At 53.2% G+C, this 20,780-nt stretch overlaps 1 protein-coding gene across 1 annotated transcript in view; it reads left to right on the top strand.

Annotated features, from left to right (window-relative positions):
- LGI2 (leucine rich repeat LGI family member 2) overlaps positions 1–20,524 on the top strand; it is a 32,166-nt gene extending 11,642 nt beyond the window's left edge. Inside the window, exons 6-8 of the mRNA XM_051830514.3 lie at positions 913–1,082; positions 7,701–7,865; positions 14,691–20,524. Of these exons, the coding sequence (XP_051686474.2) occupies positions 913–1,082; positions 7,701–7,865; positions 14,691–15,508 (1,153 nt within the window). The 3' untranslated portion in view covers positions 15,509–20,524. The remainder of the gene's footprint in view (positions 1–912; positions 1,083–7,700; positions 7,866–14,690) is intronic.
- Positions 20,525–20,780: the final 256 nt, after the last annotated feature.

Raw genomic sequence — 20,780 nt, 5'->3', positions numbered from 1 at the left:
AATCTCTACCAAAGTAGCACACTCTGGTTAACAGCGTAGAAGTTGGTATTGTGTTAGCTTTTGCCATTTTGTAATATGCTGTGCACTGTTAAGCCAACGTCAAGTTTGACTTGCTGGATGGAAGATTCCCCTGTTTCCAAAGCAGCATACCCATCTCCTCGCTTGTCTAGTGTTTGTTACATGCTACTGGGCTGAATTTAATAAGATCTTCAGGTCTCAATTGTGCTTGTAGAAACTGTCTTCCTACAGTGTCCTGCAATTTATAAAAAGATTTATTCATTTATTTGAAAGGCAGTTACAAAGAAAGAGGGGAGAGAGAGAGGTTGTTATCTTCCATCCACTGGCTCAACGACTATTGCTGGACCAGGCTGACACCAGGAGCCTGGAGCTGCATCTGGATCTCCCACATGGGTGGCAGGAGCCCAAGTACTTGGGATGTCTTCGGTTGCTTTTCCAGGTGCATTAGCAGATAGCTGGATCCGAAGTGGTACAGCCAGCTCTCGAACCCGTGCTCCAGTAAGGGACGCCTATGTTGGGGATGACAGCTTGGCTCCCTGCACCACAACACCGGCCCCAGTGTCCTGCTTTTGTTTATGAGACCCTGTGTTGGGAGACGTTCTTCCCTTCCCCATTTGCAGCCTGGCATGGTGACGGTTTCGAGAGGGGTGGAGAGACAGTGCTGTGTCTTCTCTGTGTTCCATGGTTGAAACCCTGGGCACTGAGGAACGTGCAGTGAAGTCAGTGAGAAGCACAAGGACTCAGACCCCTGAAATGCTAGTCTTTTAAAAATTCCATTTTCAGGGGGTTTTCAATATATCAGGATGTCAACAGTTTGGGGATTTTGTATCACTACAAAAAACGGCACGTGCGTCTCTTGCTTTCTTTATGCCTGTCCTCGGGTTTGGTTTTCAGAGATTTACGGGGTAATAAATTCGAATGTGACTGCAAAGCCAAGTGGTTGTACCTGTGGCTGAAGATGACCAATTCCACCGTCTCCGACGTGCTGTGCCTCGGCCCACCCGAGTACCAGGAGAAGAAGCTCAATGACGTGGCCAGCTTTGACTACGAGTGCACAACCACAGGTAGGAGCGCCTGGCCGCCAACACGTGCAGAGCCTGGCCCCTGCCTTTCTTGTGGCCTGTCTGCCGTGATCCGAGGTGCTTCCTATCCAGGTTATTTTAGGCAAGGCTTATGCAGTGTGAAAGAAATCAATCGATGTGGTGCAGAAACCATCTCATCCACTGGCAATGACTTTTGTCACCGATGCTGGCTTTAATTTTGATTCTTTAGCAAATTCAAATTTTTCTGAAGTTTTTTTTTTTTCTTTTTAAAGTGAAAGTATAAACTGGTGTGTTCATCATGGGAACATGTTTTCAGCAGTGTAGGTTTTCTGGAAAACCGGGCCGAAGGCATAAAAGATGCTGTTGGCCCTGTTTTCTCCATCAGTAAGATCAAGTTTATCAGAAGTTTAACTGATAAATGCCAGGCTTTTGAATCTCTACCATACTTTCGTATTTCCATGTAAAAAGACATAGCTAGGTCACTTATAACCAATGGCAAAGTAGAAACTATTAATTAACAACTCACTGTCAAGAACAAAAAAAAAAAAAAACTCACATTGGAGGAAAAATGTAAAGAAAGTACAATCTTGGTTATCACGGTCTGCTTCAGAGTTTGTTTAGAGTTCCCAGGTTCTAAGACAAAATTAAAATCCTAACTCCTCCACTGTCACCGTGTACAGCGAGCAGGTGAGTGTCTCCATTCAGAAGGTTTCGGCGGCGGCTCCACGGCTTCTACAGCCAGATGTGGAGGGCGAGAGGATCCGTCCACAGCAGGAACCTGGCTTGCCAGCTGTTTATAAAACCAGATGTTCTGCCGGCGCCGCGGCTCACTAGGCTAATCCTCCGCCTTGCAGCGCCAGCACACCGGGTTCTAGTCCCGGTCGGGGCACCGGATTCTGTCCCGGTTGCCCCTCTTCCAGGCCAGCTCTCTGCTGTGGCCCGGGAGTGCAGTGGAGGATGGCCCAAGTCCTTGGGCCCTGCACCCCATGGGAGACCAGGATAAGTACCTGGCTCCTGCCATCGGATCAGCGTGGTGCGCCGGCTGCAGCGCGCCGGCCGCGGCGGCCATTGGAGGGTGAACCAACGGCAAAAGGAAGACCTTTCTCTCTGTCTCTCTCTCTCTCTCTCTCACTGTCCACTCTGCCTGTCAAAAACAAAACAAAACAAAACAAACCAGATGTCCGGGCTGAGAGGTGACGTCCACAAAGCATCGAGGCATGTCAGGAGAAGCGAGCAGAGTGAGAACACAGCACACTAAGACCAGTGCCTGCTGCCGCCGCTCTCCAAAAACAAAGGGAAAAGCCTGCCAAGTAAAAATTCCTTCTAGGTATCTTTGTAAACGCGGAGTCCTCCAAGTTCTGCTCTTCGTTGATAGCCAAGCTGAAGCTGCAGGGAACGCCCCTTCTTGCCCCGCCAGGCAGGGTGTGTTCGGCTGTGCGATAGGCAGGTGCCTTTTAGCCCTTGCGACTGCTAGGAGGTTGCTATTGTATCGCAGGACCAGTGCAGCGAGTCAGAAGCCACCCTCCCCAATGCTTGCACCCCCAAAAAAATGCCATTCAAGGCCCTAGGTGGGACGGGCCAAACCAAAGCTCGCTGGAGCTCCTTTTCTCTTTTCCAAATATTCTGGAGAGTTCTCTAAACCTCAACAAAAAGTTAGCATCTTTCCCATGGCTCTGTTCATACTTGGCCATCGTGTATGCCAGCTTTGCCAGGCTTTGAGAGGACTGACGTGGGCTACCGAGGGCCTTGGGAATAAGGAGAAATTGATAGGAGAGAACATGATTTCTGGCCGGAGGGCCCTGAGTTTGGTTAAAAAATTGATCCAGGCTTGGAGAATTGTCATTGGAAAGGGCGTGGCTTGGGAAGTGAGGTGAGCAAGTCCTGAAACCTGCGGTAGTGAGGGGAGCAGCTGGAGCCCCCTACCAGATTTGAAGACCTTTTTGTCCTAGGTAAATCTTCCTTCCTTGAAGACTTCGCGCTGCAGTTGGGAAAGTCAGCACGAGGCTTGCTGGCAGGAGGGAGATGACAACTCCGTCTTAGCTGCTGTTTTATCCCTTTAAGACGCATCGACAAATTAGCAAATGCTCAGTTACTTCCATCAGGACCAAAACAGGGACGGACACTGAAACTCTGCCCACCGTCACGGACACGGTGGGGGGGGGGGGGGAGACGGACACTGAAACTCCGCCCACCGTCACGGACGCGGGTGGGGGGGGCGGACACTGAAACTCCGCCCACCGTCCCACCGTCATGGACGCGAGGGCCATCTAAAGGCTCATGGAAAACGGGCTGATGGAAAAACGATGCATGGATTTCCAAAATTTTTGCACCAAGCTAAACTTACCTTTTAATTCTGGTTTTCCATGAACGTTTGGAAGCCCCCTCCCATGGTCTTAGCTGCGAAAGAAGCAGCTCAGTCGAGTGCTAGGTGTTCGGCTCCCATCAGGCTTTGTTCTCTGGTGCACAGCTCTTACTACAGGTCTGGCGAGAAGCACCTTACCCAGGGTGATGCTTCCCTCGCAGCTCGGATCTGCAGGAAAGGAGTCCACATACCTTCGGCGGAGCTGTTTTCCCAGACAGGGGAAGGCACGAGTCCTGTTTCCCTTCTGCTGCCTGGCAAAGGCATGTAATTAACACCACACAGCCACCGCTGGGCTATTGCAACTCTTTAGATTAATCACGGTCGTGCCATACCCCTCCCCTTTCTGTCTATTTTTAACCACCTCAAAAATCCCTGTTACTTACCAGTGATTCCCCGTGTTAGGCGGATAATTCCCTGCGTCCCTCAGAGGGAGTGAATCCTGCATCCTAATTGTCCTGTTAGCTTCCCTATTTCGGAGCTGATGAAAACGCGAAGAGAAATAATGCATTAATGTGCAGTTTCCCTCCCGATAGGCTAGGCATCATGTATAATTTATTTTCTGCAAGTGCTATAAATAACTAGGCAAAAAAAAAAAAAATCTGTTGATTCCAGTGGGAGACAGGCCTGAATTGTCACAGTCCCACTGACATCATGAACTTAATCCAGTGCGGATGGAAGTGGCGGCTGCTTGGGCAGAGCGTGCCACTCATATTTTAGCATTAGGAAATTGATCCATACGTGTGTTTCTTGAGATTTCTCTGCAGTGCGTGTGCCTTTCCATTTGTGAAAGGTAAATGGACATGGAGGTGAGAGAAAGTACCAAGTTCCTCCAGACACACCCAAGCTTCACAGGTGCACCTGTCTCTTCTCTTCCTCTTCTTCCTCTTTGACCACTTCCTTTCTGGGGAGAGGGGCTTGGGGGCTTCCTTTCTGGGGGAGGGGTTTGGGGTAGGGTCTCCTATTTAGAATAAGATTTGCAATGCAAATGATTTGGGCAGTCTGTTATGCCCGATGGTCAGTGCGCAGAAAATATTATGAAACCACTGTTTGCAGGGAAGTCCATTCAAAGGGGACCAGGAAAGGCAAGCTTCGTAAAATGCTTTCTGTTCTGGCAACTCTTGTTCATCCTGGGATTGCTCAGTATAAACGGAAACTTTTGGTTCTGCACTTTAAACAGCCTGCAGCTTTTAAGCAAGCGCTCGGGTTTCTGAGAATTAAAAGCACGGCTGGGAGCCGAGCAGGAACCAGGAGAGGAGTGAGTTATGGGCGTCGCGGGGGCGGTTAGAGCCTTTGGCAGACCTGGACGAGAGGAGCGCGGATGGTGAGGTGGGAGAATGGTTTGCCGGCTTCTCGGCTGTGATGGGCGGCTCGCAGCCGTGTTCTCCAAGTCCCTCATATGTCTGGAAAAAGGAGCCTGCAGTAACCGCACGTTTCCTGCTGCTCCGTTCACCGACGACTGAACCTGTGCAGTCAGCAGTGTTTTCCGGCTTCTCCCCCAGTTCTGCCAGTGCCAGCCCGGCCGAACAGAGGGTCACTTTGTTCTGTTCCCCAGCTTTGTTATTTTGGGGTGCAGGGGTGAGCTAGCAGCCGTCCGGACTCTTTCCTAAGCCATTAAGCAGGTAACTTATTACTGTCATTGTTGCAGTTGCAAAACGATGGAGCAGTCCCCATAGATGAGGCACCATTTGCTGTATACTCACATGCGCGCTCCCATCCAGTCTGTACAGCAACCTTATGATCTAGAAGTCACTGTCATTTACCAAAGAGGAACCTGAGGCTCAGCTTTCTTGCCCAAGGTCAAGTGGCAGGGCAGGGGGCAGAAGCCCAGGCTGTCTGACCTCCAAGCCAGCCCCTCACCTGGGAGCCCTGCTCTCACTTGGTGGAGGCCACTCTGTCCACCTGTCCCCACCACCTCTTGGTCACCTGCTGCCTGTTGGGCTGCAGAAGCAGCCTCCTCTTTACTGCCTGCAACACAGCCCTCTTGTCTCTCCTGACTGCACCTGCCCCCTCCCCGACAGTCTTCAAAGTGAGCTGTGGAGTGAGGCCAGCCACCCAGCAGGAAATGCCTTCTGTGCCCCCAGAACAAGGGGAGGGGCACCTCCAAAGGCCACCGTGTACCGAGCCTCACTTCGGGGGCGGCTGAGTGAGTAGGAGTGGTAATACATGGAGAGCAAATTGATGCACTTGGAGGCTCCGTCCTAAGCAGGCGGTGGCTCAGCTCCTGCCTCCTTTAGCTCAGATGCCATTCAAATGGACACGCCCCCAAAGGCAGGCAGATGTAGGACCGGTGTGGGTCCTCTCCCTGACCCTGGCTCCCCGCATGGCAGTGTGCCAAGCCTTGCAATAGGCGTTTCCACCAACGTGGCCTGATCTGTCTCTGCCAAGCAGGCTGGGAAAGAAGTGTCAGTGCCCTGGGTCCGTAGGTGAACTGGGACCTGCAGAGGTGAAGGGGTCACCCCAAGTCTCAAGGGTGGGGCGTGGCTGCAGGTGCACTCTTCCCGGGGGGGAGCTCCTTCTGCTCTCCCCCCCCCCAGCCCTAATCTCCTCTTGTCACTTGACCTTCACCTGCCCTTCCCATCTCTCTCCTATGTCCCCCTCTCAACCCCCTCCCCCAGCCGCTCTTACCCCCTTTCCGGCCTCTGCTCCTTTGGCGCTCTCCCTCCTGGCTCACACCCGAGTGGCCCCTTCCATGCCTTCCTCATTTGGCATCTCACCTGGGGCTCCCCGCTCTGGATGATTTCTTGGTGGGCTGTCGTGGGCTTGGGCTATGGGGCGCTCGGAGACATGGAGACCCAGAGCCTGGCCTCCTGGAGCCCTGGGTTCAGGACACACGGCCTGCTGGCTGTGTGGCCACAGCCTGGCACTCACAGTCTGGGCTCTGTGAAATGGCTCAAGGCTCTAAGCTGCCTCCCATAGCTCCACAGCGGGCTCGGACATCATGCTTTGGAGTCGTAGTGCGTAAGATCTACACATCAGTGCCCTGCTGTGAGCCTGGCGAGTTAGGGAAGAGTGTTGAGGATTGAACTGGACAGGGACGGCTTCCTGGAGGGGATGGGACTTGAGTGGGGATAAGGACTGCATGCAAAGACATGGGCAAAGCTCGGACTTCCTCGTCGGAATAACTTTCTGTAGCCAAGAGCCCATTTTGCCGCACACTTTACCTTGGATGTGGTTACTTTACAGAGTAGCAGTGTGCATTTCAGCATCACCAGCCAAAGAAACGACTTAAACTTTGCTTTTTAAACCTGTTAGTGTGTGTTTTATTTACTTATTATTTTTAAAGTATTTATCTGAAAGGGGGAGAGAAAGAGAGAGAGAGAAAGAGAGAGAGAGAGAGTTTTTCCACCTGCTGGTTCACTCCCTAAATGGCCTCAACAGCCAAGACTAGGCCAGGCCAAAGCCAGGAGCCTGGAACTCCATCCTACCCTCCCACATGGGTAGCAGGGGCATCCTCTGTTGCTCTCCTAGGTGCACCATCCGGGAGCTGGATCAGAAGTGGAGCAGCAGGGGACTCAAACCCCTCCTCCAATACGGGATGCTGGGGTCGCAGGCAGCAGCATAGCCCGCAGCACCACAGCGGCCACCCCAGTGTGTGCTTTTTAAAGAGCTCCTTCCTCCCCTGGATTTCTCCACATGCCCACACCTACTCTCCTGGCCTCCGAGGGCATGCCTGGTAGTCGTGTGTCTCTGCCATCGAGAGTCAGGGTAGCCTGGGGCAGCAATAAGGATGTGGAACGGGAGTGTAATGCTCATTGTGACCCTGCGGTGGCGCTGTTTCCCACCAGGGGGATGCCTGGCTCGGGGGTTTAACAGGTGAGAGGCAGCACATCCAACAGACTAAACAGGCATTGCCTACGAGGGGCTGTTCTGCAAAGGCTGGAAGTGCAGTGTTCCCAGACTAATTCAGCCCTTTGTCACAGGGTCACTTGCGAGGTTTCAAGAACGTTGTTCTGGGAGCTTCCTTGCTATCTTGTCTTTTTTGAAAGCGGGGTCTCCCCAGATTTGTTTAAAGCGTTGAGCTCTTTGGCCACACCGAGGAAGCTGTTTATCTACAGGCAGCTGTGTCAGGAGCTGTGCTGTCAGACAGATCGCCCTGCGCCAGCCAGCTCCCCTCCTGGGATCTCCTAGAGCGAAGCGTGCTGCGATGGCCCCCGTGCTCCTCCCCGGCCCCCCGGCCTTCCCGCCCCCCTGTCCCGCTTGGATCTGATGATGAAAAGTACGGACTCGACCGTTCCCACGAGAGCTCATGAGCGCTTCTTTTAAACCCCTGTCCCCAGATTTCGTTGTTCACCAGACTCTGCCCTACCAGTCGGTGTCGGTGGATACGTTCAACTCCAAGAACGACGTGTTCGTGGCCATCGCCCAGCCGGGCATGGAGAACTGCATGGTGCTGGAGTGGGACCACATCGAGATGAATTTCCGCAGCTACGACAACATCACAGGTGTGTGTGGCCGTGAGCAGGTGCACGGCCTAAAGCCCGAGAGAGCAGAAGCCTTCTGTCTCCATCGCGTCCGGGGATGGGGTGGGGGTGCGGCAGAGGGCAGGGAGGGCTTGGCTGTCCAAGTTCTTAGGCCAGGGAAATACGCTGCAGCCCACCCTCATTGTCTCGCCAGTTTTTTCCTGTTGGTGAGAGCAGACCCTGGAGGCGTTCTGGAGGTGATCTTATTTATTGCTGGTGATCAATAAATAAGAGCTCCTTCTTCCCCTGGATTTCTCCACATGCCCACACCTACTCTCCTGGCCTCCGAGGGCGTGCCTGGTAGTCGTGTGTTCCTGCCATCACGAGTCAGGGTAGCCAGGGGCAGCACTAAGGATGTGGAACGGGAGTGTAATGCTCATTGTGACCATGCAGTGGCGCTGTTTCCCACCAGGGGTATGCCTGGCTGGGGGGGAAGGGAGAGGGGTGGGTTGCAGGGGAGAAGTGGGACGTCTCTTCCGGAAGTCACACCAAGAAGCGCTTGGTCTTGAGTGGTTGGAACAGCCTAAGAGTTCTAGGAGTCAAATGATGCCTTTTGAGTTTCACCAAGCCGACTGTTAACTCATGGTCCCAGATGCCCCATCCCTGTTCCTGGTGCACCCCCCCACGCCCCCGCTGGGTCCTGGCGATCACCACTTTCATTTCGTAAGTGCACACGACATGAGAATAAGGACCTCCCTATCCAGGCCTTTGAGGTGTGACTTAGTTAACACTTCCTTTGATGCTGTCACGGGCTCCCGGTGTGTTAGCATCACGCAAAATGGACTGTGGACTTGCTCTTTCAATAAGTGGGCAGAATTGAAATAATCTTACCAGGACTTCGCTTTTATCCAAGTGCACTCTGATAATAACCCCGAGTTTGTAAACAGTGGCGGCCACACCAGCCTAATTAGCGCCCTGTGGGAGAATTTCCTTTCAAGATTCTGAAGAGCAGCCTTAGAGAGAAGCCCCACTAGGAGAATTCTGGGTGGGGCGGGCTCCTAGGGTTTGGGCTTCACAGCAGCAGGTGCACGGAGGCAGGGAGACTGGAGAGGGTCGTGTTCACCCCTTGGGGCCGAGAGCCGGCTCAGATGCTCCTGGCTGCTGGCCGCCCAGTGCCGAGCTCCCCTCCCCAGGTGCAGACCCAGCACAGAGCGGCTCTGCTGGACCCGCCTGGGGCGCTGGCTGCAGCCGCAGAACCCTAAGCCCAATCCACGCTGAAAGGGAAAGTGGTGAGAGAGGCCCGCCCCACCCTGGTGGTTTCTTGCTCTTTAGGGAGGGATAGATGGGCCGGCCTCAGTACCTCTGCTCCCCTCCCCAAGCCCTTCCCGCCCCCTGTCTTCGCTGAGACCTGCGAGGAGCCGACACTGGTTCATTTCCCTGGAGATCCCCAGCTTCCCTGTCTGAGGACCAGCAGGGGTGCTGGAGCGGCGTGAGCAAGGGAGCCGGGGCAGGTGGCGGAGGTCTGGGTAGGACGCGGTCAGTGCGGGTGGAGTACAGGTGGCCGGGGCCGGAGCCCTAGCTGGAGCTTGCTGGTGTCCAGGAAGTCCCCAGCCCTTTGGTCTCTGTATCTGAGGCTTCTGGGAGCTGGTGAGCTCCTCCATGCAGCCCACCTGGACTTGTCCCAGCCAAGCACAAGAAATGAGACTCAATGGTGTGATGGCTCCACCTAGGAGTTCCAATGCCCAGCCTGTCAGGGTTCTCCTGGCTCCAGCTCTTACCAGCTGGTGACTTGGGCCAAGTTACTTCATTATATGGGTCTCCTTCATCTGTAAGTGGGACTTCTCTAAGTTTCCATTTCATCCGTGAAAAGGGATCAGCACAGTATTGGACACAGGGGAATGTGATAAGGATTTCATGGGGCTGATATCCAGCAGCCCAGGGCCTGGCCTGTGAAATCCTCCCCAGCTGTCAGCTTTACCAGTGGGAGAACACGTGGGAACAACTCTCTTTCTTTCCTAGCAGACACCAACTTTTTGGCTTCGGTTAAGACCATCCAGTGACTTTCACAAAGCACAAGGATGCAGGGGAGGGCAGAGACCGCCTGGGGGAGGCAGGGTGGTGGCAGAGAAGGTGGACTGCCCGGCGGAGGGAGGAATGCGGCTGCCCCTCGCTGGCTGGGTGCAGTGAGATGTGAGGGAAAGCCCCGTGCACACACACACACACACACAAACACAGGGCATCCCGGGGAACTACACTGGCTCTGCACGGGAGCGCGGTGAGCCTGGACGGGCTGCCCCGCGCTGGCCGGCCTGCCTCGCTGGGCATGTTCTTTGGCCATGGAGTGACTCTAGAGTCAGGAAGGATGGGGCAGGGTTTTCTCAGTCCAAGCCCAGCAAGCCTGGGGCTCCTGCTTCCTCCTGCTGACCGTGGCGTGCCAGGGACAGCTCCAGCTGCCCGTCTGCTCCAAGGGGGAGGGAGAAGCCCACGGTCATGCTCACCCTGAGGTCTGCACCACCATCTTCTCTTGTTCTCTCTGCGTCTCTGTTCAGCTCATCCATTTTTGCTTCATTTGCTTGGCCTTTTGATTTCTGCGCGACCAGTCTGTTCTAACTTGTAATTCCCCTTCCTGCCTTCGCGCACACACACACACACACACACACACGCACACGCACGCGCGATGAGCTCTGCTCCTGACAACTCCGAGACTGGACAGAGGTGTTATGAAAGGAATTCTTTCTTAGACGGCCCCTCCCCAGGCAGGGCAGGCAGGCCTCAGGCCACCTCTGGGTGACAGGGGTCCTCCACAGCCAGGTGACTTGAGCAGGGACAGGGAGCAATCAATGCAGCCTTTGAAACGCAGCTTGAGCCCCAAAGCCTTAAAAACGCATGCAATGTTTCCCCAACAGTTCCTACTTTTAAGAACATTGCCAGATGGTTTTAAAACCTGCTATTCAAGCGTATGTTGAAGAAAATGTTATTTAGCACTAATGAAGAACTTAGAATTAACTGTGGTGCCCAACGAGAAGGGATTAGTTAAATAAAATGCTGTGCATCCATGCAGTGGGGTGCTGTGTAGTGTTCAGAAAAGCAAGCTGTTGAAGATTCAGCTACATGGGAAAATGTCCACAGCAAAGGGATCCAGTGGAAAAAACTAGACTTTAAAAAGTGTATGTATGGCCGGCGCCACGGCTCACTAGGCTAATCCTCCGTCTGTGGCACCAGCACCCTGGTTCTAGTCTCGGTTGGGGCGCCGGTTCTGTCCCAGTTGCTCCTCTTCCAGTCCAGCTCTCTGCTGTGGCCCAGAAGTGCAGTGGAGGATGGCCCAGGTCCCTGGGCCCTGCACCCTCATGGGAGACCAGGAGGAAGCACCTGGCTCCTGGCTTCAGATCAGCACAGAGCACCGGCCGTAGCGGCCAATTGAGGGGTGAACCAACGGAAAAAGGAAGACCTTTCTCTCTGTCTCTCGCTCTCTCTCACTGTCTAACTCTGCCTGTCAAAAAAAAAAAAAAAGTGTATGTATAGTCCAAGTCCCAGTTTTTTAAAAGAAGCATGTGTGAATATGTGCACAAAGAGGAAACAGATCCACTTAGTGTTTTTTGTTTGCAGTACAGTGAGTTTTACTTTCATCTTTTTGCTTTTTTCACAAATTTGTTTATTTGAGAAGCAGAGAGTCAGAGAGAGATACAGACGAGACAACCTCCCATCTACTCCCCGAATGCCCACGATGGCCAGGACTGGGCCAGGCTGCAGCTGGGCGCCTGGAACTTAATCTAGGTGTCCCACATGAGTGACAGGAGCCCAATGACTTGAGCCGACCCTGCTGCCTCTTAGGGTGCACGTTAGCAGGGAAGTTGGAGTCAGGAGCCGGAGCCAGGAATTGAACCCAGGTCCTGTGATAGGAGATAGGGTGTCTTCACCATGGTCTTAGCCACTGGGCTACACACTGCCCCTGCTCTCGGGTGGCAGGGTGTAGACCAGAGCCAGACGCCCTGGATTTGAATTCCAGGCTCCACCGCACACATTAGCTTTGCTACTTCATGTAGATTTCCCACCTTCTCCTGTCTCCTGTTGGAAGTTTCTCTGTGAAGTGGGGGTGAGGGTGATAAGAAGTAAGTGCATGTGAAGTGGTTGGCCTTGCAGGCCCTGCTTTGTAAGTTTGACCCCTTATTACCACCACCTTTTGCTTTATCCTCGGAAAACAATGTGAGAATCTGCTGTAATCAAGAGAAAGTAAACACCTCTCTCTCTCTGCTCCCAGGACAGAAATCGGGTGGTTATCCTTGTGAGTTACAGAGCCCGTTTGCTTTGATCTAAATTACCTAGGAAATTAAGGGCAAGAAATGACTTTTAATGGGATGACCCAGATCAAGGGTCTTCAGCCTTTCAGACGTGGGTGACCCCTTGTTTGCAGGCTGGCCTGGGTGTGGTGTGGGAGGTGACCCACAGAGCAGAGTGACCGCTGAACGTGGTCGCCTTTCCTTGCACGGTTCTGGCGCTGATATTTATGCTGTGCCTGCCAGGGCTTAGGATTTTCTAGACAGTCGCCTCAATTGTCTCATAATGGTAGCTGCTAATTATTAACCACCCGTGCTCTGGACCGAGGACAGCCACCGTGACTTGTGACGTGGGTCTTGCAGTCTCCCTGTAAGCGCATCAGTCTCATTTTGTGAGTTACCTGGCACAGGGTCAGAGACTGTGCAAGGAGCAGGGTGGAGTGTGGAACTCAGCTACCTGCTGTGGGCTCATCCACACTCTTCTTGGCTTCCTGTGGCTCTGCGGTTTCTTACTCTCTTGTCTTGACATTTATTTCCTTATTTATTTATTTCCTCAGGTTTTTCTTTTACTTGAAAAATATAGAGACAGACTTTCCACGCAGTGTTTCACTCCCACATGCGTGGGCTGGGCCGTGTGGGTGGCAGGGACCCCAGGACTTGAGCCATCACCTGCTGCTTGCTAAGGTGCACGTTAGCAGGAAGCTGGGATTGGGAGTGGAACCAGGACTGGAACCCAGGCGCTCTGATGTGGGATTCAGGCGTCCCAAGTGGTGTTCGCCCTGCTCTGCCAAATCCCTGACCCTGTGCCTTTAAGAACTGATTCCTTTCCCCTCCTTTACTTCCCCGAAGAAGCTCCTTGAACTGCCTCCTTCTGTCCTGTGGAGCCAGAAAGTGTCTTTTTATAGGGTCATTTTTTAAATGAATTTTTGATTGACAAATAAAAATTAAATGACTTACCATGTACAACATGTTGTTCTGAAATAAGTATACATTGTGGGATGACTCAATCAAGCGAATTAACATCCTTTTTTAAAAAATAACACGAAGACGGTTCATTTTGCGAGTTAGTGAATTTCCCAAAGTGTCGCTGGTCTCTTGAGACTGCTGAGACCCTGAAGACCTCACAAACCCTATCTCTATGGTGGCATATTCTGATCAAAGAGTTTTTAAAATTTGAGAGACTAACAGAGAGAGGGAGGCAGGGAGAGGGAGAGGGAGAAGGGAGAAGGGAGAGGGAGAGGGAGAGGGAGAGGGAGAGGGAGAGGGAGAAGGGAGAAGGGAGAGGGAGAGGGAGAGGGAGAGGGAGAGAGAGAGAGAGATAGAGAAATCTCCCATCCACTGGTTTGCTCTGAAGCCAGAAGCCTGGAACTCCATCCAAGTCTCCCACATGGGTAGCAGGAGCCCAAGCACTTGGGCCATCTTCTGTTGCCTTCCCAGGTGCACTAGCAGGGAGCTGGATTGGAAGTGGAGCAACTGGGACTTGAACCCATGCTCCAATGTGGGATGCTGGTATTGTAGGCAGAGGCTTAACCCATTGCACCACAATGCCAATGCCCTAGGAGGCATGCTTTAAAAAGACATTGAAAAGAAATTTGAGGGGCCGGCGCTGTGGTGCAGAGGGTTAACACCTTGGCCTGAAGTGCCAGCATCCCATATGGGCACCGGTTCTAGTCCCAACTGCTCCTCTTCCAGTCCCGCTCTCTGCTATGACCTGGGAAAGCAGTGGAAGATGGCCCAAGTCCTTGGGCCCCTGCACCCCCGTAGGAGACCAGGAAGAAGCTCCTGGCTCCTGCCTTCGGATCGGCAGTTCCGGCCGTTGCGGCCAATTGAGGAGTGAACCATCGGATGGAAGACCTCTCTCTCTCTCTCTCTCTGTCTGTCTGTCTCTCTCTCTCTCTCTCTATGTGTAACTCTGACTCTCAAGTAAAAAATAAATAAATCTTTGAAAAAAAAGAAGTTTGACATTGTGGTTAAATCCACGTAAAATCCACCATCCTGCCTGTTCTTGAGTATACTGCTCAGGGGCGTTAGGTGCGTGCACGTGGTGTGGCGTCCGTCTCCAGAACTCTCTTCATCTCAAAAAGCTGAAACACTGGATCCGGTAAACAACAGCTCCTCACACCCCACGGCCTCCAGCCTCGGGCAACCAGCCCTTTCCTTTCTGGCTCTGGGAACTTGATTCTTCCGGATTCTTCTCGTATAAGCAGAGTCACTCAGTATCTGTCTTCTTGTGACTGGCTTGTTGCCTTTAGCGTGGTGTCCCCGTGGTCCGTCTGTGCTGTAAGCGTGTCAGAATTGCCTTCCCGTTGAAGGCTGAGTAATGTCCCCTGTGTGTCCGAATCCCGTTTGTGCTTACTGATGCGTCGACTCTGTGTGGGTAAAGACGCTGGGCATGGCGCGTCTTGGTCTGTGAGAGCTGCAGTCAGAGAGTGCCATCCCTGGGTGGCTACAAGCAGCAGGAAGTTATTCCACAGGGTTCTGCAGGCTGGCAAGTTCAAGGTCAGGGCAGGAGCAGATTCGGTGTCTGGGGAGGGCCCAAGGTGCACTTGGAGCCACAGTCGCACTAACGCCTTCCCCTCTCTCTCGCACACAGGCCAGTCGATCGTGGGCTGCAAGGCCATCCTCATCGACGACCAGGTCTTCGTGGTGGTGGCCCAGCTCTTCGGCGGCTCTCACATCTACAGATACGACGAAAGCTGGACCAAGTTCGTGAAATTCCAGGACATTGAAGTCTCGCGCATCTCCAAGCCCAACGACATCGAGCTGTTCCAGATCGAAGACGAGACGTTCTTCATCATCGCCGACAGCTCCAAGGCGGGGCTCTCCACCGTCTACAAATGGAACAGCAAGGGCTTCTACTCTTACCAGTCTCTGCACGAGTGGTTCCGCGACACGGACGCCGAGTTTGTGGACATCGACGGGAAGTCGCACCTCATCCTGTCCAGCCGTTCCCAGGTCCCCATCATCCTGCAGTGGAACAAGAGCTCCAAGAAGTTTGTCCCGCACAGCGACATCCCGCACATGGAGGACGTGCTGGCCGTGAAGAGCTTCCGCATGCAGAACGCCCTCTACCTGTCCCTCACGCGCTTCATCGGGGACTCCAGGGTCATGAAGTGGAACAGTAAGCAGTTCGTGGAGATCCAGGCACTCCCGTCCCGAGGGGCCATGACGCTGCAGCCGTTTTCTTTTAAAGAGAATCACTACCTGGCCCTGGGCAGTGACTACACCTTCTCCCAGATATACCAGTGGGATAAGGAGAAGCAGCTCTTTAAAAAGTTTAAGGAGATTTACGTGCAGGCGCCCCGCTCCTTCACGGCCGTGTCCACCGACAGGAGAGATTTCTTTTTTGCGTCCAGTTTCAAAGGGAAGACAAAGATTTTTGAACACATCATCGTCGACTTGAGCTTGTGAGGGTGTGACTGGGGGATCCGAAGGACACGCAGCGTTAGCTCTCCCGGAAGAGAAGCTGGAGGAGATGGAGATAAAATACGAAACAAAAGCCAGGCTGAGAGCGCTGAAGCTCAAACTGCACTGGGGAAGTAGTTAGAAGTTTTCAAACGTTTAGGACTCACATTCTAATCAGGGATCACTCCTATTGGCTAACTGCATGACATGGCCATTCTACCATTTACAAAGACCTCGTAACGCCTGTAATTTCTGAGAAAAAGAATCCAGCATTTACTCTCACCACTTAGAAAAGTAATGTGCTGCTGTTCTCTCTCCCTCCCTCCCTCTCTCTGTCTCCCCCTCCTCTCTCTCTCTCTCTCCCCCTCCTCTCTCTCCCCCCTCCTCTCTCTCTCTCTCTCTCTCTCTCACTTTTTCATTAGAAGGAGAAAAGTGGAGATGATGGGACAGCTCTGTAATGAAATAAAAAGCAAAGACGCACCCCTAGCGGTCGCTTTGTTGAGACTCGGAGAGCCGAAATCTAGCCGCCAGGAGGCGCTGCTGAGGGCTCTGCAGCCCTGTGGCCCTCCGCACTGATGCTTTGGGACTTTCTACCTTGCTGCAGGCAGGGCCCGGTGTTCCCGAATCCTCCTTAGGAGCAGAACGTCGGCTCTGCCCTTGCTCCTATGGCTACCTGTCGCGGGTGTGTTAACAACCCAGTGTTTGATGTTGCCCCCTGTGCCACAGAGGAAATATTCCGCCGCCACACGTGTGCGCTCGGCATGGGCCGTGGGCCCGGGAGTGAGACAAAGCCGTCGTCTCCTCTTCCTCGTGCTTCAAAGCTGACCCGCGTGGTGGCCGGGGCAATCATGCTTGTTTGAAGCTCTCCACGATGCACCTGCCTCGCCAGAATCCTTCCTTTGAGTTTGTGGGTAACTAGCAGACGGGCCAAAGACTGAATGGTGCTTTTTATCCTGTCCTCAGTGGGATGCAGGAGCTACTGCCGTCTGATGTGCATTTGGGAGCAGGCTAGAAGTGAGATTTTATGGAGTCAAAGGGGCTTGCACGCAGATCTCGGTGCGTTTTGAAGCTGAGAGGTGGCCTTTGATTGGCGCGGGGCCTTGCCCTCTGGACAGCTTAGTATTTCAAGTGACAGATACCAGCTACCTCCCTGCCCACCTGCCTACCTCCCTACTCCTGCAGCAGTCCGGTGTGGCTGAGTCGCTGGTGTTGCCGCTGCCGCCGCTGTCCTACTAAAGATACTACGGATGCCGGCGCCGCGGCTCACTAGGCTAATCCTTGCGGCGCCAGCACACCGGGTTCTAGTCCCGGTCAGGGCGTCGGATTCTGTCCCGGTTGCTCCTCTTCCAGTCCAGCTCTCTGCTGTGGCCCGGGAATGCAGTGGAGGATGGCCCAAGTGCTTGGGCCCTGCACCCCATGGGAGACCAGGATAAGCATCTGGCTCCTGGCTTGGGACCAGCGTGGTGGGCCGGCCGCGGCGGCCATTGGAGGGTGAACCAACGGCAAAAGGAAGACCTTTCTCTCTCTCTCTCTCTCACTGTCCACTCTGCCTGTCAAAAAAAAAAAAAAAAAAAAAAAAAAGATACTACGGAGCCCAGCCCGGCTCAGCACAGGGCCACGCTTCCCTCTCCCCAACTTTAAGCAAGGAGTCCCACACAGGGCCATGGTTGTCGCAGGGTCGTCCTGTCCAGGCTGATCAGCAGGAGCCGAGAAACTGAATCCCCAGACCAGAGCTGCTCCCAGGGCACCAGGTGGGCTCTCCAGTGTGGTGCAGAGGGGAAGCTGACGGAGACTGGCCTTGTGGGAGGGGCCGCACGTGTGTCTTGCTTGCATGGCTGGGCCCTTCTGAGAACACGAAGTGAAAGCTCCCAGGGAGGGTAACTCAACTTCTTCTCCCCTTGCCAGGAAGGCAGCCCTGTGGTGTATTTGTTTGATGATCCGTTGGCACAGCCTGCGTGGGTAGATGTTTGCCTGCAAGTGCGAATGTTTGTGTTTCCTGACTGTAAGCAGTGCAGACCAAGGCAAGAAATAGCACTCGGAGGATGCGCTGAGCTGGTGAGGGCCCATCAGCCCCCACGTCCATTCTGCAACCAGGGAGCTTAAGGAACCAACTCGCCCACACACATCAGTGTTGCTGCTGCAAACATTTTGACTAACTACAAAGCAAACAGGAGAAAAGTATTTTTCCAAAAAAAAAAAGAGTATATATTTGAAAGAGGGAGAGAGACAGACAGAGACAGAGAGGGAGCTGACCTCACTCTGCAGGTACCCACGGCAGCAGGGGCTGGGCCAGGGCTGAAGCCAGGAGCCAGGAACTCAATCGAGGTCTCCCCCATGGGTGACAAGAACTCGATGACTTGAGCCATCACCGGACTGGAGCCAGGTATTCCATTGTCGGATGTGGCATCTTAATCCGTAGACCAAAGACCCATTCCTGTTGTCATTTTTAGGCATAAATAACTCTTCCTTTTGCTTTTTTTTTTTTTTTTTTTTGCCCTCTTGGTTTCTTTGCATTGGCTCCAAGTGTCCAGATTCCCACTGAAGGTAGACAGCTCTGGCAGGCGAGCTGTTCTTTCTGCTGCCGGGAAGCCTCAGATAGACCCTGGGTGGAAGAGGCGGCAGCTGGCAAGGAGACATGGAAATGGTCCCAGCACTCACACAGGGTGGGAAGGGCGCTCCCATTCTGGTCACTGGCAAAGCAGGTGCCCTGGGGCATCATTTCGCAGTGTGCCCCTCCCCCCCAGAGCCTGCCCTCCCTTCCCTCCCTGCCCTAGCTTCTCAGCTGTCCTCACCATGCTGGTGACCACTGCCTCCAGCCTGGACAAGCAGGAAGCACAGGGTGTTGAGCTGAGGGTGGGGGAAGAATATTTGTGAGTATAGACGGGCCTTTGGGGGAGAAAGAGCTCCAGGCAATGGGGGTGGGGCGTGAGAATCCACTCAACTGCAATCAGGTTTTCTGTTCTTCTTTTTTTAAAAAATGTGTGCAAGACTAGAGTCTGCAGTCTGCAGAATGCTAGGGCTGGGGGAGGGGACAGTTGTTCCAGCCAACTGAGGACAGCAGCGTAGCTGTTCTTGGCACAGGTAGTAGAAGCTTTGCTTTATTAATCTTCCCATTCCATCCCAAGAATCCCTAAAGTCTTAGGTAATTTCTGCAAGAAATTCTCTTCTAGTAATAACGTGAACCAAAACCCCAACCCAACCATCCTGGCAAAAGTCCCAGGCAGGGAAACCCCTGGGACCACCCTGTGGCGATTGGCTGCAGGAGGCGCTGTCCGGGCATCCATGCACTTGTGTCCCTCCCTTGGTCATCTCCGTGGCTGGGCTCCCAGTGGCTCCTCTGCACAGTCACGTGGCTTTCAGGCCACTGCCTTAATGCGAGAACTTGTCCCCAGACAGTGCAGGACTGGGAGTAGCTGTCTTATAAAGTCTGCACTAACACCCTTGATCTGGGAAGCACTGTGTTCCTGGCAGTGGGGCCTGAGCCCGCCTTGCATTCCTGCCAAGCTTTAGATATTTTGTGTGTCCATTTGTGTGCAGCTCATTTGCTCGTAAATGGTTCTTCAGTGGGTTGGAGGTATCCTCCTCATTTCAGGGAGGAGATAGACGCGAAATCTAAGTGGTGTTTCCTGCCCCTGTGCAGTCAGTCGTGGATGGCAGTGCTCGGACGTTCAGGTCAGGTAGTGGGCATTGTATTTGCTTTGTATGATGCTCTGGGGGTACCCTCCCAAAGAAAGACTTTCCTTTTTTGTTACGGGTTTGGATATAGCAGCACCTAGAGATAAAGTAACAAGTGCGAGAAAACGGGCAGAGCCGGAAGACAGCCATGATGAAGGGCAGCTCTCCATCGACTGGCCCATTGACCGATGAGCAAACGCCACACAGCTGCTACGACACGCAAGGCCCCGCTCCTGAAAGTCTCCCAGCAGGGAGAGTCTGCTGTTTCAAAGCGGCCTGCTGGCTGGCCCGGTTGTCTCTCCCCACTCTTAGCGAAGGTTCGGGCGCCTCTGGCTCTTGTCACGGAGTACAAGAGCGTGCTGGGGAGAAGAATTAAAACCCAATGCACGACGGTGATGAATGGCTCGTGGCCCTAGGCGGCCTTCGGGGAACACACTGGAAGTGGCAGTGCTGCGTTTTCCTCCGCATGGAGTGCGTGCGAGGCTGTGTATTTTTAGGTAAGAAATCAGCGTGGGATGCCAGAAGTTTGGCTGCCAGGAACTCTCCTGATGGAAAGTTCTCTGGCAGGGGCTGCGATGGAGGACAGCACGGGTCTCAGGAGGGGGTCTATTCGAATGCCACCTAAAGAAAATTCCTTCAGCCCGCTTTCTGGGCCCCCTGCAGAGGTCCCAGCCTCTCCCGCACAGGGGAAGCTCTGTAACAGGACAGTGGCCAGCAGCTCCCTGGAGTGGAATGCAGTGAACCTGTGTGTAGGCGGTGAGGAAGGTGGGGGACAATAGAAAGGGGGCGGGCAGGAACGCATGGGCAGGTGGCAGGCACTCTTTGGGGGAAAGCAGAAAGAAACTTGGAAGGAGAGAAACACTGGTCATGATTTCCTTTGCCTCTGCCAAGCAAGCAGAGAGCAGAATGGCCGGGCAGATGCACAGCATCCCAGTTTTTAATGCAAAAGACCCATTGCTGTGCTACCTGCGTGGATTACGTCATGACACTACCGAGAGGAACGGTTATCTTTACCGTGTCCCATTGCCTGTACAGGATCCGCCTTTTTTTCTAGTAGGAGACCGTATGCTCCCTGTCCGTCCCTGTGACTATCAACAACGTCCAAGAGGTGTGACAAAATAGGCCAGTGTGCACTTGGTACCATTTTTCTGTATTTGAAATGCATACCTTAGGTGAAATCCGAATCGTTGATATGTATAAGAAAGCAAGTTTTGCAGGATTCAGGCTCTCATGAATGCATTTCAAGGCTGTGTATATATTTAGCCCTTTTTGGTAAATAAAGTTAACAAATGATATGCCTCGTAATTCGGTATACTCTGTAAGCCTATGAATAAAAAGTAGTCCGTGTCTCGTGTGGCTTTGATCTCTGGTCTGTTTGAATATGGATACGTCCACTTGTGCCTCAGAGTTGAAGGGACACCCCTAAGGGACAGTAATATCTTTCTGGCTCACTCTCTGTTTAAGTGGGAGACGGGCCCCACAGGGAATTTTCTGAAACTCAATATTTTTATTTCTGAATAATTTTAAGTTTGCACAAAAGTCGCTGAGATGATACAGGGTTCCCAAAGATGCCTCGCGCAGTCTCCTCCAAGGTCAATATCCA

Source organism: Oryctolagus cuniculus, chromosome 2 (genome assembly GCF_051225735.1).
Source record: "Oryctolagus cuniculus isolate XC-2025 breed Fujian yellow rabbit chromosome 2, ASM5122573v1, whole genome shotgun sequence".
NCBI lineage: Eukaryota > Metazoa > Chordata > Mammalia > Lagomorpha > Leporidae > Oryctolagus > Oryctolagus cuniculus.
This window is presented reverse-complemented; position numbering and strand designations above follow the sequence as displayed.